Genomic DNA, 27630 nt, shown 5'->3' with positions numbered 1-27630 from the left:
TTTTGCTTTCAAAATATTTATTTAAAAGAGAAAAGGATAAAGTATTTTCCACTTTTGAGTTGGTCATTTGTTAAATTATCTTTTGTGTTTTATTGTTGATCACCAGTAGATGACACTGCATAGACATGTAAAGTATGTAACAAACTCCTAAATATTTGCCCTTTTGTTCTTTGGCTCTGATGCTGTCAGACCCAACAGCAGTTAACAGGACAACGTAAGACCTCAGAAAAACACTGGATTATTTTTCTCATAAGATTTTGAAGACAAATAAAATAACTTCATACTCACGTGTATATGGTTAGTTTAATGGAGCTGTCTTTGGCCATCGGTGTAACTGGGTACTAAACCACTGTCTACCAAACAGACACCACCACTGGAGCAGCAATTCAGGTAGCTACTTCTGTGCTGACTACCAATATAAAGGTTTACTGCAAGATCAACTACAAATATCCAGCTATTTTTTATAACAAAATTACAGCATTTTCTGGTAGTGTTCTATTATAGATCACAAACTGGTGACATTACACACACAATCTGTACCAGAAATAGCTAGGTATGCATTAGATAAATTTGCAGGGACCTGCAGGTGGGGAATTGCTTTGCTACTAAACACATCTGGTCACAAGCCATAGGTATTTCTAGTTTTTCTTGAACGGTACTAAAAGAAAAAGGCTAAAAACACCTTTAGGGAAAACTGCTTTAAAACCTTACACAACACAAGTGCATTTGTAGATGTGTTTAGCTGACTTATATAGGGACTGTTGAACTTAACTATCGAAGGATCCTAGCACAGAAACAAAGACAATGCATTATTTTCCAATTTGTTTTTTTTAAATTTTTTCCTGCGGATTTGTTGTGGTTTGCAGGAATACACACTTTTATAGGATTTTCAACTGCAACTTTGAAATCCACTGTCTGATTCACTGCTGTCTTCTGACCCCATTGCTACGAGCGATCTCACGCCAAAAATTTTATTTTATTGCTAAAGGGAATATCCTCTTTATCTCAGGTAGGCCTGTGCAAAAATTACAACACCTTATAACAGACAATTGTTACAAACAGAAAGCAGAAATGGAACTCTTACCTTGTGAATTATAAATAACATGTTTGTAAGGAAACCACACAAGCTGTTCTTTTAATAAATAAATATATTTACATAGCAATAAACAATTGCTTAAATGTTTACCTAGGTGTAGCAAAAATGTTTATATTCAACTTATACATTTCATTTTAATCATTTGGGCACCCTTATTCACATGAGCTTTGGCTTGTATAAAAAAAATGTGTGTACACAAAGCATTTAATATGTTTCAAACTTTGGAGTATTGCGTTCAGACCTACCCATAAAATGCAGGACTCTTTGCATCTCCTCCTAGCTGGCCAGTCACTGGAACGCTTGCACGGCAATGCTGGTTCTTGCAAAAAGCAGTATTATTATCGCTCAATGCCCCCCTATTTATTCCCAATGAGGCTGCCGCTGGGGGACATTACCATGTAGAGTTTACTTCTAGGGTGAGGGGCTCCTGGGGTGAGGAAGCAGTAAACACACTGCAACCTCACCACAGGTGTGAACCTAGCACTAAGCAATTTTGCTGAAGATGTTAAAAGAAAACTAATATGATAAATACAGATCTTTATGAATATTTAATGTACAGATCTGCATAATATGTTGGCGCTATATAAATCCTGTATAATAATAATATTATTAGCTATTTGAAGCAATAAAGCCCATTGACAAGTTTGTTTCCAGCAACAGTCAGCACAGCTGTTTTGATCCGTGTTTAACCTCCCCAATCCAGAGCTGAATCATAGTTCAAGATTTGGTTCACAGGGTTATACAGTTGTAGTTATCTGGCACCTGGCCATTCCATCCCCCTAACCTCAGCTCATGTCAAGTGCTCAATCCTAGACATTACATAGGTTAAACACTAACCCAGGGGAACAGGGGAGAATGGCTTCTCTCATTCATTAATGGCTAGTGCAAAGGAGTAGCTAGGGTTAGGCAGAAAGGCTGGCAATCCAATAATCTACATGTTATTATAAGAACCAAGACTGATGGTTTAGGCAAGGATGCTCAAAGCTGGGTAAAAGCTTTACAAATACTTGATGTACACACTGCCCTTATACAAGCTGAACCAAGGCCAGTGGGATTAAAAACATACTAAAATTATAAAGATTTGCTTAAAAATGCAAGAATTTGAAATATTAATAAAAAAAATAATAATAAACATGGCTCCTGCCACCAGTGACCTCTCCAGAACATGAGTCTGCATGTCAGCCAGGCAACCAGGATTTTCAAAAGGCAGTCCACAATGGCTGCCCCTTTATTTTCTCTTTTTTTTTTCTTTTATAATAGAGTGGCTTTATCTAAAATTGAATAGCAAGATATTTCCTAGTTTCTTCTTAGTGATTAATTGCTGGAATGAGAAGTTAATAGGCTCAGCTGGAAGATATGCAACATTTTCTGCCATAAGAATCAGCTCCTGCCAACACTGCCACATCAAACAGAGAGCCTGCATCGGTCACACAAACCATTAGTCTGAAAATTCAAAGGACTTGGATTTATCTCGAAGAGAGGAACTGACTGTTTACCAGAAATCGTCATCTGCTTCTCCCATGGAATGAGCTGTGATACTGAAGAGAAACACAAATAATCTTAATAGGCAGAAAGCTGTGTGGGTAGCTTCACAATTACACCATTTATACACAATGTGCAAAAAGAGAGCCCTCATTACAATCCAAGAAATCACTTTATAATGAATGATATTCTACTATGCAGAGAATATATTTGGTCAGATCTTGATCTACAGACAAGACAAACCACCAACATTTTTTCATTCACCTCTCTTCCGGCCCATCTGCTCTCTAAACAAATACACTCTATTTCAAAAGCCTAGTAAGGTTCTCCCCCATGGGGGAAGGAGTTTCACAAGGGAAACTGTATAATTCTGATACAAGCATTAGGGTCTGGTAAATTAGGAACTTCTTTATGTCCCTTTTGGAAATTGGTGGCTCAGGATAATGAGCTTTGCAAATGATTGGAGTGTTTCTAAAAGTGAACAAAAAATGGCATGTACTTTGTTTAAGAGAGCAGTGTGTACAAAGAAACATTACAAATGGTTGAAGCTTGCAAAAATCACTATTAAAAAAGAAAAAGGGAGGTTACTGTTGCTAAAGGAGATTCCACTGATCAAAAGCTTTAAGTGTACTGCTAAGCAGAGGTATCTTGGTCAGTATTACAATAGCTGGTTTCAGTTGATGTATATTCTTTAGTTGCTCAAACCTGGTTTTGATCCCACCATAATATACAATAGTACCATGCCATGTTTTTGATCCGGCTAAAAAATTGTAGTGCCTTTGAAATTTTTTTACATTTGAACCACTTTTAAATTTGAACCACTTTATTGTAGTTCTCCTCAATATTTTTTAAAACATTGTGATCCCATGGAGCAGTGTTTTTGAACTTTAGCTTCCAAACAGATTACCTAAAGCCCTGCTTTAAAATTGAGGAGCCTTATATATGATATGAAAGAATAAAGAATGTATTCTCTGATACCAACCAATTATCTTTTACATTTTGTTAACAGTGCAGACTTAAAAATTAGGGAGATATGAAAGATCAGTCAGACAGATAATGGAGCAACAGATTGTAGGCCCCATGCATGATAAAAAACATACAGGATCTGAAGAAACCATAAATACATCCCCCTTTTACAATTTATAGTGAAGTTTTGGCTAATAACTTGAGTCAGGCAGTTCTGGTATATAAGAAGAGCATGTATTGTTTGTAATTTTTTGACCCCTGATTCAATGACCTTTTTTTTAAGATATTACACTAAAGCAGGAGCCTCAGTTCTAGCCTTAGAGGACCAGAATACACACACTAAAAAATTCAATTTAGATTTAGGTTTTATTCAGGTAGTAACAAATAAAGTGTTCAATATAGTGTCCTCTATGTGGCACAGAGCTCCAACAAAATGCAGTGGTTGCTGCAGACGGCAAGAAAAGATGAATGTCAGTGTATCAGAGTATCTAAATACATAGGTGTCAGTGATTTCTGTTCACGTAAAAATGATTGCTGGGAGGGCAACCCAGTGCATGTCTAATGTGTTTACACAGAGACCTTCCATGGCTGGGGTTTTAGAACTAATATTAACAGATTTAGATTTAAAGCCAAATATAGCAGCCAACTGATTTCCACGGATTAATATGGAGACATGATGGATGAGGAGCCTTTACTACAATGTTGTATGATTTATGTTAGAGTAATGAGAAGCAAGTAGAATAAATGAGTAGTAAAAGAGTTCTAGAAATAGAGTTTTTAAATGTTTAGGAGAAGCCCTACAAACATATTAAGGATGCAAATTAGTATAACAGTATACTTAATTAAATATTTTACCTTTCATTAGAAAGTTTTTCAACCAAAGAAATATCTTCCACAGATTCCTTAGAGACCTGAAAACCCCAAAGTACATTAGAAAAATATCACTGTTTTATCAATATCAATGTTGCACTTTATTGTGGTTATTTATTAGGCTACTGTACAAGAGGGCAATCATACTGGCACACGGATAAAACTCAGTATGTAAGCGTCCCATGGTAACTTTGATTTGGTGACAGGTGTAGTTTAAAGTGACCTGGCCATACATTATTTAAACAATACAGAACTAAAGTTTGGGCATTGAGAGCCGAAATTCCATTGAATGAAACAGTGTGCAAACACAATATAATCTCATTTTTGTAGCAAAATATAAAAAGATGAGTTTGTAAAATACATAAATACCAAGTATGTTAACCCTTAAAACTGCCTGGGCCTGTGAAATGTGAACAAAGTTACAGTGCCCAAAATTGTCTGTCCATTGCCAGTACCAAAAGTTTAAAAGCTTTTATAGTTCATCAATTTGTATTTAGGAGCTCTGTCCCTAGAATTATTATTCTCATTGCACACTGTAATACCTGAAAAAAGGAAATCTTTTTTTAAATTAATTTTTTTTTAGTTTAGCTTTATTAACATCACATAGAGGATAAGTAGCCCCGTGTATGATAACATAGTTCATGTGATAGGATCTCTCGGAGATAGGGTAGGGATCTCAGGGACTGTTAGATCCCTACTATCTGCATTCTATTCAAGCTGGTCTGGGCACAAACTCTTGGGGTATACAGATAATTTTTGCAGCTCACCTTGTCAGGCTGCTCCTCTGCTCGAATCTGGAGTAACTGCATGTACTTGTTAAGGGGATTTTCTTCTTCAGGAGCACTCAATGCAGGTTTTTCTTCAGTCTTCACCATTGTATCCTCTTGCTCGGATGACCTTACTCTTAGGTTTCCTTCTTCTTGCCCTTCTTGGGATGTTTTGGACTCTACTACAGAGATCTTAAAATAACAGACACATCAAGACAGGTTTTAAAATGGATCTGCTAACCATAAACACAAAAATGTAAGGGAAATCTGTTTAGAGTCTGAGCAATACTCATTAAGCAGCCGCAGAAATAGTTCTGCATGTATCTAGCAACAGGACAAGGCTCCAAGGCATCCAAGACAAAAATGTACAGCAATCCCACGCAAGTGCCCACGGTGGCCATCTCTTCTGCCTACCCCTGCATACATCATATATTTATTGCATACAGCAGTTCTTTGCAGATGTCTAGAACAGAGACATGAGGCGGAGCGTATTAGTACACACTACCGACTCATGGATCCACAATGCAAAGTACTACAAGAGGATACATATAATCAGTTCAGACCAGGGAAAACCACTACTTGAGCATTTCAAATAGGCATGTGTGATCTTGTTCATGTGCCAACATCCTGGTGTCATTTTTGCTATAGAAATTGAAACAGCCACAGAACACTGTTGGGTTAACAATGAACTGATGGAAATGAATCTGTTCCCTGCAAACTCCATTCTAGGCAGCTGACAGTGTGGATCAGTTAGCCATTTAATTGCTGTAAGCATATGGACTACCTGCCATGCTTACCCAATGCTTTCATCTACCTTTGTTTTAACTACTTTCTTCAGCTCTTCCTAGTATGTAAAAGCACTAATATGATTTACAGACACATTTTACCAGCAAACCAGTATTTATATATGGAGGCAACATATTGCATTTGTAGGCTTTGGATTTAGATACACTTTAACTCATGAATTTCAATATACCAAGTATTTCCAAAAAATATTAAGTGTACAAGAAGACTCACAAGCTAATATGTTGAACAAAAAGGAGTCAAACGCTCAACTTTCAACCTCTCCTATATAGTAAACTAAAGTAACTCTATTACCTCCTGTTGGTTATTGGCTTTCTCAAGGATTTCTGGACTCCTTCTCCTATTTCCATCTTTGTCCTCTTGAGGGTCTTCCGGCATAATATCCTCTACATGTTCACTATGACTCTGATTTTCTGTTTTTTCTTCACTTCTTACTGCATACAAAAAACAACAAAATGCAGCTGTACTGGTCGCGGTTTTGTTAATTACAGACAAATGAAACTGTCATGAGAGGGTCTGCCATGGCGGACCTTTTGTTAATGTGGCCGTCATGCCAAGCCATTGTTTTTAATACATTTCATACTACCAAACTAAAACACATAAACAGATCTGGTATTTAGTTTTCTTGCTGCACACTTTTTACAGATCCAGTGAAAAAGTATTTTACAGAACTCCAATTCTAAACCTCACTGGTGCTGGGTTTCTTTACCAGTATAAAAACATCAGAAAAAAATAACAAATTATTACAGTAATTACAATAACCATTTATAAACATAATTGATACTGTGACTACAATGTCTCTTAGTAACACAATCGATATCCTAGTGTGGAGATATACAAAACATTAATGATGGACCTATGATACAGTTTATTTCTTATGACTTATTTTATGATGTTTGGTAAAGTACAACATGATAATTAAACATGACATAGATTTTGAAAAGAAACTCATGTTCAAGGCTAGATATGTATAATTCTTCACTTGTTTATATATTGCTTTATACCTTTTACAATACACTTTTTATAAGAGAAAAGAAACCCATGTTACCATGACCGATTTGTACTTCAATAAAGTAGTTATTTCCAGCATGGAATCAACATTATCTAGCACAGGGTTTGGCTATAAATGTGCTCAAGAAGCTATAGCTGAAGACAACATACTCCTATTATTGTCAATGAAAAGACATGCTGTTTCTAAATATGCCTATTGATTTTTTGATTAAACTGATTTGCTCTTGGCGTTGGCAAATGTTGGTAGCTTAGCAATTAGAAGAGTACACAATGTTCATAAAACCCTAGGAAGAAAATGCAGATGTAAAAAAAAACAAAAAACACTTTATTTTGAAGAGGACTTACAGGAGTCATGTACTGAAGTAGCTGCCACTGGCACATCTGCAGTGACACGAATATCATGGACAGAGCCCTCAGATGGATGCGACAAGTCACTTTCAAGCTGCTCTGGTATGTCCTCTTGGTCTGAGGGAAAGAGGAGGGGGACAGTTAAACAATGATCCCATTATCTTCTAGCTCAAAGCCTGGCAGAACTGTCTGGGAATGACTGAGTTCACACACTATGCAGCGTTAGGATCAATTCTATAGAAGCAGAAAAATGGATTCATTCTGTTTTCTCTCTCTTCATTAACATTGCTGTCACTGACTGAAAGGCAGAACGATTTCCAAACATTGTTTAGCAAATACTTTTGCCTATAGGTGTCCAGTGCTGAAATTACTTTTTGGAACTGCTTGCCACTTGAACTGTAAAATACCTTTTAAGCAGTAGAAATGAGAAAGCCTAGTAATAAATTAAACAAGAGAAGACTGGCCATAGTCTACCAATAGTATGCAGGCGTGGTCATATAACATATGTTGGTTGGTACAAACGTTTAAATAGAAAGTGGACAATGCAGAAGAGCGATAAAAGTTCAGTCATTTAAATAACCTGTTTTTTATTGTAGTAACTTTATAAGTAGAGTGTTGTCCCATGTTAGTCATCAATTATTGCAGAAAGTTTGAGGAATATCCTCTATTGGCTAACCCAAGTTATTGAAGATGCAAAGATGAAAGCTTTTGAAATGACTTAATTCCTCTAAATAGAATTGAATCATCTTGGAAGCTTTAGCTTGAATAACTTAAGCTGGCCTATACAAGGATATCAAATTTTCTGCAATATACCTTGTATATTAACTCAGGTATAAAAGCAGCACATTCACATCAACATAACTCAAGCCACAGGGTATACTATGACGGTATAGATATTTGTTTGGTTGATGCCAAAGAAAATTCAATTGACCAAGGATAGGAATGTTTTGTCAACAGTTACTTGTAGCTAAACAAAGGCAAAATGATTAAAAATTGTATGATTGTATAACAGGATTTTAATTACTGTCAGTGAAGTATTAATACTATGTATACCATCTAACAAGCAAGTATAGAGCAACATGATAACTATAAAAAGCACAAGAATGTTGCATATTATTGATGATTTTGGTGTAAATATACAGAAATATATTACAGGGGGCACAAGTATTTATTACTTTTCCTTATGTGATTATTAATAATTTACAGTATTTATATAGCGCCGACATATTATGCAGCACTTTACAAAGTCCATAGTCATGTCACTAGCTGTCCCTTAAAGGGACTCACAAACTAATGTCCTTGTCATATGTCCTTAGTACATTGTAAGGTAATTTTTTGGGGGAAGCCGATTAACCTAACGGCATGTTTTGAAAAACCCACGCAAAAACGGGGAGAACCTGCAAACTCCATGCAGTTAGAGCCCTGGCTGGGATTCAAATCTGGGACCTAGCGCTGGAAAGGCCAGAGTGCTAACCTCTAAGCCACCGTGCTGCCCATATAATGCAGAGCAAAAAAATGTGACACTGTGTAATGCGATATACAGGCAAATGTGTTGACTGTTGGGTTTAATATGATGCATATTTTATAGTTGAACGGCTGGTCCTGGCACCTTTTTTTTAATATGGTTCAATGGCAGTTCCACTCAACAATTAAAGATCTTCAGCAAACACTGCAGCTGTATAGGCATCTTAGGTTATAGCATATACCTCATTATTATCCTCATGCTAAAGAGACAGACATCAGTATTTGAATACCACTGGAAGTGTCGATAGGACTCATGCTAATAAAAGAATCTGAACAAAGTAAACTCCCTAGGCTGCATCCAAAAAACTGTGATGCATTTGAGGGACCTAGGATTCCTTTGGAGACATGGTCATTCAAAAACGAGCAATTACAAATACTAATTACACACCCTAAGCCTGACTCCTGTTCTCTGTCCTGCAATATTATTATATTTCACAGATATTTTCCAGTAATTTGGAGTACACAATGATTTTAACCATATTAGCATGCAACACATTCTTTAGTAAGGCACTGACAGTTCTGTGTGCCTCAAACAATGGAATTTATTACGCACAGCTAATGTGGTTTGTAGGATTGTGTTATTGTTGTTTATCGTCCTCTGGGACATTAGATTGTGAAAACATTCCCTTGTACTAAAAGAACACTGTGGTCGTTGACATAAAACATTAGTGATGTGTTGATACAGTCCAGTGGTCCTGGATATCATCAAACTACACTGACAAGAAGAGACCTCTGCTGCTCCCTAGAGGATGGTTCACCATTTCTATTCATCTGTAAGAGCCATAGGAAACAATTATATCTTCAACAAAAATAAAATGGGATTAAATTAGTAACATGGATTTGATCATAGTTATACAAGATATACTGTATGTAATGAGAGATAGAGAAGTGGGATGTGTCAGATAAAGTTTACATTTGGTTTGTTTCTTTAGAGCCGAGCACACATAGTATAATCTGCAATATGAAATATTTTGGTAAATATTTCTATCCCATAGACTTTCTTTAACATAAATTAAACTGACAAAAATGTAAATTATGCAATAATATAGTAAGGTAAACACAAAAACAAAATGGCAATGTATTATATTTTAATTCCTGGATATTTTTAGTTTAGGTTTAGTTTACCTTTAAGTTTTTGTTGTGTATTTTACCTGGTAATCCAGCAAATCCTGTTCCTGTCCTATGGTGTTCACCCTTACTGACTGTACTTTCACTATAGAGGAGTGTTTTGCCTGGGGTTGTTCTGATTTGGACAGCAAAAACATCCCCATCACCTAATCTCCATAGCATAGCAGGGGGATGTTTAGCCAAAACATTAAAAACACATTGCTAATATTGTGTAGGTCCTCCTTGTGCAGCCAAAACAGCACTGACCCTTTCAGATATAAATACTCCAAACATATGAATGTGTTCTGGGATATCTGGCACTAAAAAATTAGCAGCAGATCCTTTAGGTCAGAGGATCCTAACCCCCGGTCCCCCCAGCCGTCTGATAGGTGGGCAGCGGCTCTGGCCGGTGCACCCACCAGCGGGGTCAGGAAAAGAGGCGCACACCGGCCAGAGCTGCAGACCATGTCCCCCAGAGACATCACAGGCTCAGAGCGGTGGTGGGTTCTCTCTCCCACCCAGTCTCCCATCGCAGGTCTGAGCCTGAAAGTGGACAGGTACTGGCATCATGACGTCACTCTGGGGGGTGGTTTGTTTCCCTAGCAGTGACACACAGCTCCAGAGTCCATAGATTTGGTGGTCCGCAAAAGTTGTGGACCACTGGTTTAGGTCACACTGCCTCCCCCCTTGCCTTCTTTCCTCCCATAGCCCATTCTGTTGCCATTTCCTCCCCAAGTAAACAATACACCTACACTTGGTTATCCACACAACCCAAAGAAGCAAAAAAACAACCCAGACCACCCCCTTTTCCACTTCTCCATGGTCCAGTTCTGCTGCTGGAGAGCCCATTGTAGGCACTTTTATTGGCTGACAGATGTCACCATGAACAATTGGCCCTATATGCACCAAGTGTTCTGACACTTTTCTCATTGCACCAGCATTATGTTTTTTTTAGCAAATTCCACTATATTAGCTCTTTTCTGTGATAAGCCCAGATTAACATGTCTCTACTATCCCACTCTTCATTGGGCCGAGCAACATAATCATTTAGAGTCCACTCAAAATCTTATTTTGATGCAACATCCTTCTATGAGTTGGTCACATGTAGTGCCCATCACATTGTAGAAGCAGATCCTTGTCTTAGAGACTTCTTACCTTGTAGCGATGAGTCCGAAAAATTTAGGTCCCGAGAGTGCAATGTTGCAGGTTTTGTATAGTCTCTTGTATCTAAACTGTCAACAGCTGGCTGCCCAGCCCTACAGGTATAAAAATAAAAGAAAAAAAAACATTTTTTTGTACAATTAGTCACAATCTGACACTGAATGAACAAAAGGTATAAATTGCATGTGCCTTTAACCTGACCTTCAAGCTTTGTGTGTGAAGCTGCAGGATTGAAGGTATGTACAGATTTATATTTCATCCATTCATACTGCTTAACAATGGCTGATGATTTGCTTCAGGATGCTGCTTTTTACATACAACTTATAACCAAATTACACCTTCCCACAGGGCTTTGATACACAATGGGCCCGATTTAATAAAACTCAGCAAAACTGGAGAAGATAGACTATCAGGGGAGAACCAAGGTAATCCAGTAAACCTGGAATGGATCTGGTACAGGACTGAAAACATTTGCCAACTAATAACAAATGATTTAAAAAAAATCATTTTCAGGAACTTAAAAAGCAATTACAATTTTCCTTAGTAAATATAAAAAATGACACATACACACACTGTAAATATTTCAAATACAAGTCATTTTTACAGATTTACTAAGCTAATTCTAACTGCTGTTGCAAAAAAGGGGGATTTACAGAGCTTATTAGCTTGGCCTAGTTATAACCGAATGGGTCAATTTATCGAAACCATCTTGACTACCTTCTATGGGCTTCATAATAGAGACAAGCAGTTTGAAATCAAACTATCACTGCTGTGCTGTCTCCTCTGTCTAAAATTTAATTTATACTCTCCATGAAAGTGAAATACTGGTACCAAATGAATATTCTTTAGACTACTCAGGTGAGAGGACTTAAGTATACTTGACTATTATGTGGGTCTTGGATGTATTCAATTTTTCAGAGATATAACCCTAGAAATACAAAAAATGTGTTGGGCTGAAATGTTTGCAGCTATTAGTAAGCTATGAAGTCAAGTAATTCATAGTCATACCACTGCTGTCCAGTTCTTTGCAACAAGGCTAAAACTTGCTGGCTTTCAGCTCTGCTTGAATGGTAACATAGCAGGAAAAATGTATTACTGCAGCTGAGCAAGACTGAGCCTACACAGAAGCAGCCAAACAGAAGGACAGAGTTGCCTTAGTGGAAAGAATTAAGCTGCCAATAGGAGAAAAGTAGATGTTTTTTATGGGACAACTCCTACACTTTTATTACATTTGCTAAGCCATAATCAATATCAGGCATTATCTCTTCTTTTTCACTGTTCCCATCTGTCCAAAGATTCAAACTATACAGCATTTTTATAAGGGAGCCATAGACTTGGGAGAATTGTGAACTGTTTACAGAAAACATCTATGGTTACAGTTGTGGGTACCTTTTGGTAAAATATATGTGATCTGTGAAACTCCCAATCAGACAGATTCACCTTTATTCAAAAAGATAGCTTACCCAGGAGCATCCCCTGCTGCAACAGACATGTGATTAAGATCAGATCATTTCAAAATTGGTTGATAATCTCATGTCTCTTGCTAGCTATATTTCTTAGCTGTAATGGTAAAGGAATCAATTAAAATGAAGGCAAGTTTATTTTATTTATTACTATTTACCTGGAAGTAGAGTCAACTTCATCCTCAATTCCATGATCCAAAACATCTGAGTGAAGGGTCCGAGGCTGCTCAGTTTTTGGAATGGGGGAAAGTCTATGATTTGGACTATGGTGAGAGGATGTAATGTAGGAGCCATCATTTTCTGTAATGCATGAAAGATAGCAAGCAACAATATTATCAGATTCCAAATTTATGTAAAAAAGCCATATAAATCAGACACTGGATATAAAACACACAAACTAAGTAAATATCTTCAAGTTGTTGTAGCAGTCAACATTGGGTTTTTGTATCCTACATACTAAATGTAGGATATTTGATCATGCAAATGTTACAGTACCATTTACTTCTAGAAAACTTGATCATTTTTATAATGAAGAATGTTACATATTTATCAGATTACCTTCCAAAGAAACTTCCTCTTTGTGACTTATTTCAGTTCTTGACACAGGGGTTGAAGATAGCCTGCGAGAAGACTTTTTTGTCTGTGGCGTGGCCTTCTTTACTTCGATTGGCAATAATTTTTCATATTTCTGTGTCTTTATCCTATTTAAGAGAATATGGTCCTGAGGCGTGAGATTATCTTCTAAAAAAGTAACTCTGTGCTGAGGGGTATTTGGCACCGTGTTTAAAGCAGATGCTTGCCGGTAGCTTGGAATGGCAGCAGCATGAATGACTCTGTGCTGATAATTACGGAAATCCTCTTCTACCAGTTCTGCCTCCTTTTCAAGTTCTTTAATTCGAATTCTGGTGTTGGCCACAAACTCCAAGTCTGAATCTGGAGAGCTGCTACGAGTCCCTTCAAGGTGGCGATGTTTCGGACTTACAATGCCACCTGTGTTAACAACAGAATCCAGATAATGCTGGCTTCTCAAGGCTGGCTTATCAACATAAGTATCAGTATGAGTATGCTTATTGGCATGGAAATCTAGCACAGAGCGATCTGCCAGAGCTGCCTTGGGAAGGCTATACACATTTTCAAGAGCTGTGCAAGCAAAAGAATCACACACAGAACAGCAAATTAAAAAGATTGCATCAGATGAATATAGAGATCAGTGCAAAGGTCCAAATCATTTTAAGGAACAGCAGTGTGTAAACACAAACTTACCTAAAAAAAATTTCAAATTCAAATAAATTATAATTCACCACATTGAACTACACATTCACTACATTGAATTTTCACGTAAAATAAGTTACAATTAATTGATTTAGGCAACAGTGAGCAAATTGTTTTGTTTTTTTTAAATTGCACACAAAAATTGAATGCACAACTCAAATAAAATCAAACTGCATTACTAAAAACAGTGAAAAAAAAAAAGTCAAAACGCAAATTCAAAAAATAGGCGGAAAGCAGAAATCTATACACAAGCAGATGAGTAGTATTGAACATTATGAAAGCGATAGACAGGACTTTGCAAAAATACATATTCATGTTTAGGTTATGACAAACAATCTATAAAGTTATAAATCATTTTAACTAAACATGCAAGATGTCTATTATGAGGACATCATGTAAATAAGCCATGAATTAGGGCACTGGAAAGTCATGTCCTACTGCAGCAAATACTCAACAACACTGCCATAGACTGTATTTGCATTAGAAATGTTACTGTTTTCTTACATTGTAATCTATTGGTTTTTGTTTGTCATATTATACCAGTCCCAATATCACAAAGTGCATATACCAATAAGCTAAATTTTCTATAGATATATACGATACTATATTAGCTGTATAGGAATCATAAAGTGACAGTAAATAGGCCTAAAACCATGCATTGACTTTCCTCTCTCTATTAAACCACTGAAGAACTGATCACAATACAGTAATATAGATTTATAAAAATCAAACCTTGGTGTGTCTGACGCAGTTGAAAATCCAGTTGGTCTACTTGCAGGTTTAATCTCTTCAAAGATTCCTCACGATTTAATAGCTGCATCTTCATTTCTAGACCACGCTCCATCTGTAAAGAGTTATTTACATTAGTTGAGAAAAGTAGTAAATTGTTGAACACTTGATATACATTTATAAATTCCTTCCAATCGCAGATCTCCTCCTGTTTTTTTTTTTTTACCTGAAAAAACTCCACCCAGTTCTACCATCTGCCCAGCGATGCTCCAAAGTCTGAAACCATTTGCCGAACTAAACTGCCAACTTAACTACCTTTAAGTCAGGTCTTAGAAAACCCCTGCTAAAATGTAATTGGGGGTGGACAGTTATGTCACCTAACAGCTAAACAGGGCACTGGTACCATGATGCTGAGTGTGCCAATTGTTGTTAGATATAACAGCACAGTGGCTCAGAGGCAAGTACACTGGGCTTTGGAGGGCTTTGAATCTCGACCAGGACACTATCTGCATGGAGTTTGCATGATGTTTGCGTGGGTTTCCTCCGGGTACTCCGGTTTCCTCCCATATTCCAAAAACATGCAGTTAGGGTAATTGGCTTCCCCCCAAAATTGACCTTAGACTGTATTAAAGACATATGACTGAGGTAGGGACATTAGATTGTAAGCCCCTTTGAAGGACAGCTAGTGACATGACTATGGACTTTGTACTGCGCTGCATAATATGATAGCCCCATATAAATACTGTGTAATAATATTAATAATAGAAACAAAACCATGCAGCACCTTCGGATAGGTAGTATATAACTCAAGCAACCCTTGGCAAACTCTGGAGGAACACTAATATTCCATGGAACCCTGGTTGGGAAAGGATGGTCTAGACCAGGTTTCCCAACCTTTCTTAGTCGCGGCACATATTTTACAATTAGAAAAATCCCACGGAACACCACCAAAAAGTCAGACAGGTAAATTAGCTACCTGCTGCCATCTAGTGGAAGAGTTTTTTTTGGTTCTGCCTATCACTATACATCGCTGGTATAGACAAATGAAGACAAATTTTTTGCAGTAAATAAATCATTTTGGGACCAATTAACTGAAATTGGATAATTTCCCACGGTACACCCGAAGATCTCTCAAGGCACACTAGTGTGCCGCGGAACAGCGGTTGAAAAACACTGGTCTAGACACATTCAAATATTTATGCAAGATGTATAAAAAATAATTACTTGATTAACATGTATAGTCACCAAGTGGAAAATCATAGGAAGTGCTTTACAATGTGGGCCATACAAGGTAGCTAGGTTAACTTAGATTTTGGAACTACTGCCAGCCTGTTGCAAAGGAACATTCTGAATTCACTGTGGTCTGCAAGCTTACTTCTAGTTCTAGCTGCCTTTCGAGAATTTCTTTTTGGATTTTAAATTCATCTTGATCAAACTTTCTAGCAGCCTCCATTCTTTTCAGGTCTTCTTGAAGAGATAGGAATTCAGCTGATGGGTGTGATGATTCTGTGAGGTAAAGAATTACACGCACGTTTAGGTTTAGGTGATTGATATATTCCAACATCTAAAAACATCAATGCAAATCAGCTGGTAAAGTCTTCCTAACAACTTAATTCTTGCACCATAGACCAACAACTGCCAGTGTCATCTCAATACTCTAGTCTTAGTTATCAGAATTTAAAAAAAAATTGTGAGAAAGAGCTGGGAGAAGGAATTTTCTGTATCTTTGGAGGGGACAGACCAGGAAGCTTTATAGCCAATTCTTCCTAAAAAAGTCTTAAAAATGTTACAGCACTTGAGGACTCTTATAGGGTACTTATGAAGTGGTGTCTTATTCCAGAGCAGATAGCTCATCTTGTGCCCCCTTGTTTTCAGGGATGCCAGGCCCTGGGCACAAATGAGTTATATTTCGTGGTTTTACCTTAAAGCCTGCAACCTATGGATTAGAGATTTTGTATAATACTCTCTGACCTTCTGTCACCATAGAACTCTAAATGATTTCCAATAACGGCAAATTTCTTTTCCCCTTCCTTTTTAACTTTACCTGTCCTTGTTCTTTTCTTCCCATTTTACCGGTCTCTTTTACTGTTGAAGTGTATAATCATGTTGTTTTACTATTTTTGGTCTTTTTGGTTCTTTTAATATTGTTATTTACTTTTTGTCTGCAGAATCATATAGCTAAGGTTTTGATTGTGTATTATTTTGTTTGATGACAGTGTATTATTCTCTGTACCTAAACTATTTTCTGCTTTAATATTGGCAGTATGGATGTCTTTTTCTTCTTGTATTACACATATCGCTTGTATCTTTTCTACACTAAACCTTAGCACTAGTTATTTCCATATAAAATATTTTCCCTTGCAAAAAAAAAAAAAAAAATCAATTTTAAATTAAATGTTATTGAAGAAAAAACTGTACATTTACCTGTCACATTTATGATGACACTAAAATAACTTCTTTGGTGCAAGCCACTGCAACACTGTTTATATGGCAGTTAACACTTTTGAAAAAGCAGGGAGTTGTTCACAAAAGTAGGAAATAAGATTTCTGGAAGAGAGGGGGTGGGGGCTTCCAGATACGAATGGCCCACAGATTACATAGAAGTTGCCATATTGTTACCTACATATTGAAATGAAAGCGGCTGTAGATGAGCTGCAAGAGGAATTTCTCTACCATCTGTCCTGACAGGAAGTGAGGGAAATTTCCCCAATTAAGACACAGACATCAAAAGAAATAGGACACAGGCTTTAACCATGCCCCTCTCTATCTAAAAACAAATAAAATGCTTAGAAGGGAAGTAGGCTCTAAGTCTATAAATAAATACTCCTTGTACAGTATAAACCCAGCTCTGGCAGCCCAGCAATAGCCATGCAGCAATGAAAAGGATTTAAACAGTTGGAAAACACTGTTTTATTCATCCAGTCTGGAAGCTGGGTTAAAGTTTCAAATAATAATTTTAGCCAGATTAGCCCACGTAAATGTATGACCTCAACATTAAAAGAAGACCATCTGATCTTCTAATGTATGGGAGGGCTCTGCTACAAGATGTGCCGCTAAAGCTGCAAACGCTCATGTATTTTGACCTAAATAAAACCTGTTCCGAGATGAATACACAGGCTCTCAGTGTGGACCTTTTCTTTCTAAAAAATCGAATTGCCTAGATGTTACACTAACCACTTACCAGTAACAAGTACGCAGATAATAAGCTTACTGAGATTATTTTTTTTTTTTTTTTTCTACAACATTCAGCCCTCTTTACCTCCAGCTGACAAACATGACCTTGTTCAGTAATTCTTTAATACAGAATTAATTCTGCTGTAGTTATATATGTTTTTTATTGGTGGTTACGGTGCCCCACACCTTAGTACCTAGAACACAAATGCCAGACAGTTCAGATAAAATGTTTTCATGATTATAATTATTGAAATCCCTTTCATTGGGCCTGATTTATTAAACCTCCCCTCAAGGCTGGAGAGGATACACTTTCATCAGCCAAATAATCAATCTTTTTCATGTCCAGAAGTGATTTAGAACACTAATACTAATAATTAGAGCTGACCTGTTAGAAACCAAGCCTACAGTAGGAACAGGTGCTTGGTGTGCAATACCTCACAATGCAAATAAATACATACTATATACAGCAATGTTATCAACAATATCAGTTCATATTACCAATACTAATTAATATATTATAAATGAAAAAACCTACAGCTCAAAAGCTTCTATTCTTTGCCGCAGTTCAATTTCTCGATTTCGGACCACCTCAATCTCCTTCAGCAGACTTTGTCTCTGAGCATATATTTCCTTGGATTCAATCTGTGCATAGAAAATAGTAGAGATAATCAACAGATCTGAAAATGCCTGGACAGATTGATAATATATAAATATGAAGCATTGGTTAGGAAAGTGGAGCACAAGAACCCATAGTTGGTAAAAATTAAACACTCTGTTTTTGGGCAATATTTAAAAAATGCATCCAAACTGCCGGTCATTTTTTAGTCCATTCAAAAAAAAAGTCAGCTTAAAGTAAAGCTAAAGGCTCCTGTTTGACTAATCAAGTACCCCAAAGCTCACTGTGGTAGGGCTTTAAACAATGTTGAAAAACAGTGGGCAGGACCAGGATAGTTAGATAGTGACTGAAAAGCAACAGCCTTCTAAATCAGCATTAACAATACTAGCATCCTAATTTCCTCCAATATTTTTTTCATCCCATTGAAACATAAGCAAAAATAGTTTACATAACAGCATTCACACAAGTTTATTTTCTGACCTTGGGAAGTGCTGAAAATACCATTGTCCAAAAAACTTTGCTACTCAATAGCCGTTGGGGATCCAGGTAGGAGTTTAGGATATCACACTGGTTTCTAATGATGCATGTACTGGTTAACTGCCAATTATCTTGGGAATTAGACTACATTAATATTGTTAAATCTCCTACTTGTATCAAGGCGGCTATGAATTTTAAAGCCTTCTCCTTTCTGCAATGAATCTTGGTTTACTGCACTGTTCACCCAAAGTACTCTTGAAACACTGGCTTCTGGTCATTAAGTGGGTAACCTAGGCCTGTTCACAGAACAGGACTTTCTTCACTGGATGAAAGACACATCACCTCCAGCCCCATGGCCAGTGACATCAAACTGGAGCTGAACATTGCTTTAAAAGTTTCAAGAGAGTTACTTGAAGCTTTCTGAAATCTTGTAAATGCCTCTAAAGCAAACTGTACACAGTGTAAACAAAGTTGAAGCCCATGAAAACAAAGCCTAAAGCTACTGACCAGTTATTTACAAACAGAACTCCCAGCAAGTTACAAATATAAGGTATGAAAACACATTTCACCAAATACATTTATCATTTCATACAAACCTCCTGCTGTCTTTGTAGCCTCTCGATAGCATTTTTTTCTCGTGTTGCTAATCCCTCCATCTTGGACTGGTAAGTTTTCTCCAATTCTCTCCGTAAATCAGAAATCTCCTTCTGACATTTTTCTCTCTCTTCCAGTTTAATTTTTGCAATTTCAACATCTTTGAAATGTTTTAGCTGTGAAAAAAGTAATTGCCAAGTCTATAGCAGAAGCTGCATTCCTATTGATTCTATAGCATTAAAGCTTTTTAACTTTTTATAGTGACTGCAGTAAAATAGTTATTATTGTCAGGATGGTATTGGCTTTAGATCAGTTTTAGGGGTTATGATCATGTTAAGAATTAGGTTTGCAGGTCACAATAAAAGTAAATAAATTGCTGTGGCTTGTTTTAGGTTTTTTAACCGTATAACGTGTTATTAAAATTGCATTCTAGGATTTGAGCAAAAATCAGCCTCTTACAAGTACCCTTTGACTTAATAAAAAAAATTCTGATATATATATAGTCGATTTAATAAATAATATAAACTACATGAAATAATGTACTGCACAGCTTCAATCTAGTTGAGTGATTGAAAGTTATCAAGGATAGGCTGATGTCTCCCTGTCTTGTAGGATACGAACTTTAGGAATACTAACCTTTTGAGTCATCTCTTCCTGAAGCTGTTCCTCCATTTCTCTGCGATAATCAAGCATTTTGCCTTCCAAGGACTCAAACTTGGGACGTTTTGGATACAGTCCATCAAACTGTTCATCAATAAATTTAAGTTTCTCCACTAAATAAATATAAATATTTTAAAAATGTTAAAAGTACTCCTTATAGTCCAAAGAACAAGAAGCTGCGTAACTTGAAGACAGCATTGTTCAAACCGATTAGTATTGATTTCCTGGCTGTTTCATTACAATTGATAACTAAAAAAAAAAAGTTTGTTATAAAATTACCTTCTTCAATAGAATATATCCATAGGGATATAGGGTGGATACATGAATTAAACTCAATCAAAATTATCAGTTTATTGAAAATTAAATGGAAATGAAAATGGCTGTACCAATTGACTCTTTATATGGTGATGTTGTGACCGTCTGAGTGTCAGCATCTCTACCATCTTTGCTTAGTTGGTGATCAATCAGCTCTGTCAACATTTCTAAAAGAAATCCTGCAAATAAATAAATATATGTTAATTACTACTACCTACTAAAGGTACTATTCTCAGTACAGTTACATCTATTTTTCAACATTTTTTTAACAATGTACTTGTTGGCAGAATTCATCAGTATGTTGTTTTAGACATGAAGTTATCTGAAATATAAATCTGTTTACATAGATTTTATTTATTCTGTTTGAAACACACATTGCTAGTTGACCATAGCATGGAAAAAACAAGTACATGGAATGATAGCAAACCATGTAAACGGACATATTTTTGGTATAAAATGCTTACATATACACTAATCAGTACACATACTGTGTCCTTCTTGTGCTGCAAAAACAGCTCTGATGTGTGAAGACATGATTCTTCAGGAGAAAAGAATATGTTACATAGTAAGTCAGGTTGAAAAAAGACATAAGTCCATCAAGTTCAACCGCTAGAGAAATAAACATATCCCAGATATAAAACCCTATAAGACATAGTTGGTCCAGAAGAGGGCAAAAACCCCTGGTACAATTTGCTTCAACAGGGGAAAAAAAATATTTCCTGATTCCATGAGGCAATCAGATGTTCCCTGGATTAACAATCACTGTTATCTTTACTTTAAAGCCTTAATACCCAGTTATATTCTGTGCCTCTAGAAAAGCATCCAGCTTTTTCTTAAAGAAATCTAGATTAGTTGCTGAAACTACTTCCTGAGGGAGCCGATTCCACATTTTCACAGACCTTACAGTGAAGAATCCCTTCCTTATTCAGAGCTTAAACTTCTTTTCCTCCAGACACAAAGAATGCCCTCTTGTTCTTTGTAATGATCTTACAGTAAATATTAGGGAAGAGTTCTCTATATGGATCATTTATATATTTATACAGGGTATATCATCATATTCCCCCTAGCTTTAGATATTGCAGCTTGGCATTGCATGCTATTAATAATTCTATGATTAACAGGAACCCTCAGATCCTTTTCTATTTTTGACTCCCCAAATGTATTTCCCCTAGATTTATAAGATAAGGACACTTTTTTCCATGGTCCAATTATTTTGATCATACCTATTTGATGGACATGTGTTAACATCTAAGCAAGCTGTCTCCATTCACTTATAGCCAACATGCCGCATCCCAAGATCACCCCACAATGTTTTGGAGATTCCCTGACCCATTCATCTAACCATCACAATGTGGTCCTTGTCAAAACATCACCTTCAAGAACCGACTGTTCACCTCTTATACTGTATATCCCACCCTATTACAGGTGCCATTGTAACAAGGTAATCAGTTTTATTTACTTCACCTGTCAGTGGTTTTAATTTAGTGGCAGGCCAGTTCATTAAAAAAAAAAAAAAAAATTGTGAAAGAAAAACATGCTTGAGAGTTCCTCTTTGTTTACATGTATATGCTCTTGGGACTGAAGAAAATAAGAATACCTTTTGCATCGGTACTCTGTAGGGATGATGTCTGTAGGGAACAAAAACAGGAGGCAGTTTAGAAATATGGAAAGTTTCACTAAACATACATCATGGAATATAAACTAATACAAAGAAACAGACATTACCAGCGATTTATATAGCCTGGATTTTGGGTGGATTTTCATCAGCTGCATTAGGTCATGCATACTCAAAGCCTTAAAGAGAAAAATGTACTTGGTTTAATGTTATTCAAATTTCTGAAATGCAATAAAAAGAACCCTAAAACAGTACAGTTAAACCAAACCAGATGACATGAATATGGAAAGCCATCAAGGAAAAAACACAGCTGCCTATCACTATAAAATATTATTTTTACTCTAGGAAACAATTCATAGGAAAAATTTCAAATCATAATAAGATAAAATAGTAAAATATACTAAAATAAGATAAGAAAAAACCCATTCGAGAAATTGCTACAATATTAGGAGTGGCAAAATCTACAGTTTGGTACATCATGAGAAAGAAAAAGCACTGGTGAACTCCGCAACACCAAAAGATCTGGACCTCCACGGAAGAACAGTGGTGGATGATCGCAGAATCATTTCCATGGTGAAGAGAAACCCCTTCACAACAGCCAACCAGATTTCCTCATATTTTTATGCAGTCTTTTTGTTCAACCCACTGAATTTAAGCTTAAAGTCTGCAGTTCAACTGCATCTGAGTTGTTTCATTTAAAATAATTGTGGTAATGTACAGAACCAAAATTAGAAAAAGGTTGTCCAAAATATTTATGGTCCTAACTGTACATAGGGAGCTATGCATAGAGAGAAAGCAAGAGAAAATTACATATGCCATCTGTCAAACCCTTGTAATCATATCAAACCCTTTCTACAAGGCCTTTACAAAGGGAACCAATGAAGTGAGACATTTAGATCCGCATGTTGGTTGTGAGTTACTCATACAGTACAACAATGAACAATGCCACAGCCTACCTAGAACAAGTTAATTCTGGTAGCGCTGTGACATGGTGCACATGTTTCAGCATGGCCATAGAGAATTATGGCCATTATATTTATCATATTTTGAACATGGTATTATTTGTTGGCAATCTGATTAAAAAAGTGGGTTTGTTTCAAAGGTACAGGTACCCTTCATATTATGAGGGTATTGCCTTAGATTTCAGAAATCGATTCTCCTTTTTAAACAAACTAGTATACACACTGCTAATTATATAAATGTACAGTAATGCACCTCACCTTTTCCTTCTCTAGTCCACACTCCGGGTAAAAGACAGACAGGGAGTACTCATAACCACATCTTCTCATATGATCTGCTACCAGGCTATTGCATGCTTGATGTATCAAAGAGTCGCTGGACACGTCTGAGGGATGGGGGTCCTTTTTATTATGCCCATGATGTTTCAGATCCTGAATAAGATGATTTCGTAGCTGTGTCTAAGGAATACAATTTTTATGGTGTAAAACTATGTCTATGAACATGCAGATAATTTACTTACCAAAAAAGGAAAGCCAAACAAATTTATACTACTATACAAAACAAGTCATTAAAAAAAAGTCAGCAAATGGGATCTTAGTGGCAGTACTGATAGAAATGTATTTAGCAAAATTTTTATTTTCTTCTTTAGGTAATTGGACCTAATACTACTACCAAAAAGGAAACAAGTATTCCAAACTAAAAGTCTTTTTCTCCACATGAAAAAGGAGGGGAAAATGTATTTCAATGCCCATATTATAGTGGCATTTAAATGAAAGAAGACCTGGCATTAAAGAGGTTTTAAAACAAGTCCCCACCACACTCAGTAGTTACAGGGACACTGCAGCCCTGAAGCCATTCCTTCCTCTCACCCGGCTACCTCTCTCATTTGTAACTTTGCAACCCAGTTTTCTCAGAAAAATTACATTGCAGGAGCACTGCAAGGATGGAGTAGGGGAAGCTGAGCTTGAACACTTCCTCTGTGATCTTTCAGGATGAAATGCTCTGCAGTACCCACAGCTACAGAGGTCGGATTAGGACTCAATTAGGCTTGTTAAAAATATATGCATATTTGAATCAAGTTACTGATATACATTTTCAAGTTTCTTTTAACTAGCTTTTATAAAGATTATCTCCCCTGGTCAAATTTTCAATTGAATTATTCAGAAATGAAAGAAAGTCTAGAAACACACCATACCCGTCGCAAAGATTTATAATACATAATGCCATTTTGACTAAGGTGAAAAAAAAAAAAAACTTTCATTAAGGAGAGATAATTATTTCTCCTTGTTGAAGAACTGTCTGCAAACAAAACTTTAAATGATTGGCCACAAACAGAATAGTGTGCCAACAATACATTGTATATTATAATAAGATTATATCACCAGCTTGCACTTTATTGCACACAACAATCTGATTCTCGCAGAAATTTCACACTGAACAAAAAGGACCAATTTGGGGAAAACAACAGCCCATATGAGATGCATACCATACAAAAAAATTGTTATATCCTATCACACAAACACAATATATGTATACCAGTCACACAATTTTTTTTTAGGCTCAGTGTGAAGAAATTGTAGGTTGGTGGCAGCCTGTATTGTGACCCAACTTTCAGTAACCACCCCAGAACAGCTGGGTGGTTACTGAACTGAAGGCCAAAAGGGCCTGGGGGGAACACTGTATTGTAAAGGAACAGAATTACCTTTAATGAATCCAAAACCCCCTTGTTCTTAAATGTCTGATATAGTCTTCTGCGCAGTTCTTCTTGAGTCAAAGATTTATTTTCACTGTGAGACATCATGCAAAATCAGCCTAAATCCAAAAAAAGATAATTTAAATTAGAAAAAAAAACATTTTAAGAAATGTATACAGAACCTTACATTTATCAGAGCACAGGATGATGTACTGATAAGTCCAGTGTTCTGGCAAGTTTTCTAGTAAGACACAGTAGAAATGACAGGCAAAAGTGTGGTATGATATCATGTATCCCCCTCCTACCTCTTATGTTTTTATATATATTATGTTGGTGCTATGTAAATACAGTTTAATAATAACGTATAGATAACCAGTTCTTAGGTTCCGCTTCACCTAATCTTCTTCCAGGTGTTGGTTCTTAAGCTATCTTGATTGGCCAGGCTGGAGTTACAGGACTCCCATGTATGACCAGCATCCTACACTGAGCTGTGCATGCAGCCGAGAAAAAAAAAGACTGGGAACAGACAGGTAAGTTTTATTGCAGAAGGGACATTGACTGTATCTTCCGTAATAAAATCCTTCCTGTTTGTGGCTTTCATTTGTATAACTGTAGTTCCACTTTAAGGAGTTGAATCTGAGGGCAGGGAACTCCTATAAAATGAAAAGAGTTATGTGATTATAAACTCTTCAGTTAATAACTGCCATTTGTATTTGTGGGTTCAGTGCCGTCAGTTACCAATCCTTTGGCAGGTCATTCAGTTCCCATACACCATGTATTGGCCATTACACAGCTTTCTTCAGGGTTTAGGTTTAAATATTCAGAAACTGAGATCATGGAATTCACTGATTACAATGATAGAAAAAAAGAGGCTGTCACATGGATCTTTTGTGAATCACTGCACCCCATAATATGACCCTCTGCCAAGGAGCAGTCTCTTTTTTCAACAAAACCACCGTAACACATGGGGGGCCCCGAGGGACTTACACACTTTAAGCAAAAAGGCAGTGGACATTTTATTGTGCTAGGTGTGGGCTCACTTTGTCATGTAAACTTTCCTCTAACCCCAGGCCTGCCTTATGTCCTGTAAAAAGCATGCATCAACCTGTCGGTCATACCTGAAGAATTCTTCTTGTCCCCATGCAAATCCCTGGTATTCCTTGCCAGAACAACCACCAAATACATATTTCTGTAAAACGGTGGTAACTATGCTGCACTGCTCCTGAATTCAGAGCATTTGTTTATCTCATCTTATAGGAGCCTTTAGCTTTACTTTGAAATAAAACTCCAATCCCCAGCTTGACTTGATAACCAATCTGAGCTCACATTGTCCAACTCACCATGGACAAGTCTCCAGCTTCCCCCAACCATACCCTGGGCCATTATTCTCTCTTCATATAATTCTTACCCTACTCAGCGTAGATGTGCTGTTAGAATTATGGGCACCATCACTTGCTGCGATCATAACTTACGTCGCTGGGGGTAAAGCCTGGCAGAGTACAATATGAATATAAACCCTGACCAGGAGATATCTAGAGCTCCCTCAGGCCCATGGGGTGAAAACGATGTGCCTGCTGTACAGCAAACTGCTGCTGTGTGCCCGGGGGCAGCAAACTATACGTGGGGTGACCAGATTTACACATGGTGGGGGTGCAAATCTTCTAACAAGCAAGCGGGTGCACAGTGACATGATCTGCTGCAAAATATGGTTCTCAGCTTCTCCCATTCACTTGAGAAGGGGAGGGAATGGATCGCAGGTAAGGATGCAGCAAATTCAAATGATTCTTAGTCTGCTATGTGTGAAAATATATAACTATATATATATAATGGAAAAAATACAATGACATGTTAAAGAGTGAGTACATGAAACACACAGCCTGCACAGGAGAACAAACAATTCCAAACAATATAAAAATATCCTCTGCTCTATTATTGTTTTCATTCCCCAGTAACAGCCAGCATGCATCTCCCACCATACTGCCAATCATGTATTAGTGATCGGGATCCCCACACACATTACCTGAGGCACAATCACATCCACACACTGCAGCGTCTCCACTGCCAACCGCAAGCTATACACACAACTACCAACCGACAACACTACTCTACTCACTAACAGCCAATCAAACGAGGAGTCTGGGGCCGACCCACCAATCATTTGCAAGGTTTCTAGCTCGCAGCATCAGGGCGGGCAGTTTTCCGCGTTCCAAGCCTCGAATACAGAACGTGCTCGTTATGAATAAAGTTTCTTTTTTCCAAACAGCGCTGTCATGTGTTGAGAATCTGATTGGAGGGGCGGTGAAGAACGTCACTTCCTTGCGACGGCCTTCCCTGTTTTCTGTGAAGAGATATTCGGGGCAGCGGGCTGTGTGCGGGTCAGTGATGTATAGAAGAGTACAGAAGTGTTTTCAGTGTAATTTGTTTTATCTTAGTTTATTGAAGTGCTAACGAAACTGTACAGGGAGAAAGGTGTATAATACCAAAGCCTAACTGCAGCCATTGTGGTCATGGAGAGGTAGCATTTGTGTTACGTGATTATTTCTATCTAATACAAATAACACGTTTTCACTGGGGTTTGGCTTCAGATATTTGTAATGTTATATTTTTGGTATGTTTCTTTATTATTATTGATAAACAGGATTTATATAGCACCAACATTTTACCCAGTGATGTACATTAAATAGGGGTTGGAAATGACAGACAGATAGACAGTGACACAGGAGGAGGAGAGGATCCTGCCACAAAGAGTTCTGTTCACTTCCTGTTCTGAAGACTCAGAGAGAGATAAATTCCTCCTTACACCGTTGTCACCACTCGGCTCTGAATTCCGGAGCGCACAGTGTCACAGGAAGCGGCATAAGGTGATCTTCATTGGCAGGATCGTCTGGTATCTGTGAGGTTCAGCCCCTATAGCTAGGTATAGGAC

The 27630-nt window shown here is 37.1% G+C and overlaps 1 protein-coding gene across 1 annotated transcript; it reads right to left on the bottom strand.

The window, feature by feature from the left end:
* OFD1 (OFD1 centriole and centriolar satellite protein) lies at positions 1 to 26800 on the bottom strand. Its single transcript, XM_072404246.1, has 20 exons — positions 26725 to 26800; positions 24714 to 24823; positions 23272 to 23469; positions 22162 to 22230; positions 22034 to 22064; positions 20508 to 20615; positions 20098 to 20234; positions 19464 to 19637; positions 18310 to 18416; positions 17220 to 17281; positions 15976 to 16106; positions 14604 to 14715; positions 13158 to 13739; positions 12758 to 12899; positions 11131 to 11231; positions 7342 to 7461; positions 6280 to 6419; positions 5182 to 5373; positions 4400 to 4455; positions 1 to 2634 (listed from the first exon to the last, which is right to left on the bottom strand). The coding sequence occupies exons 2-20, from the start codon at positions 24810 to 24812 to the stop codon at positions 2589 to 2591; spliced, it is 2607 nt and encodes an 868-aa protein (XP_072260347.1). The 5' UTR covers positions 24813 to 24823; positions 26725 to 26800; the 3' UTR covers positions 1 to 2588.
* Between the last annotated feature and the right edge of the window lie 830 nt (positions 26801 to 27630).

The sequence above is a fragment of the Pyxicephalus adspersus genome, chromosome 1 (genome assembly GCF_032062135.1).
Source record: "Pyxicephalus adspersus chromosome 1, UCB_Pads_2.0, whole genome shotgun sequence".
Classification (NCBI taxonomy): Eukaryota; Metazoa; Chordata; class Amphibia; order Anura; family Pyxicephalidae; genus Pyxicephalus; species Pyxicephalus adspersus.
The sequence above is the reverse complement of the archived record's forward strand: the minus strand, read 5'-3'. Positions and strand labels throughout refer to the sequence as shown.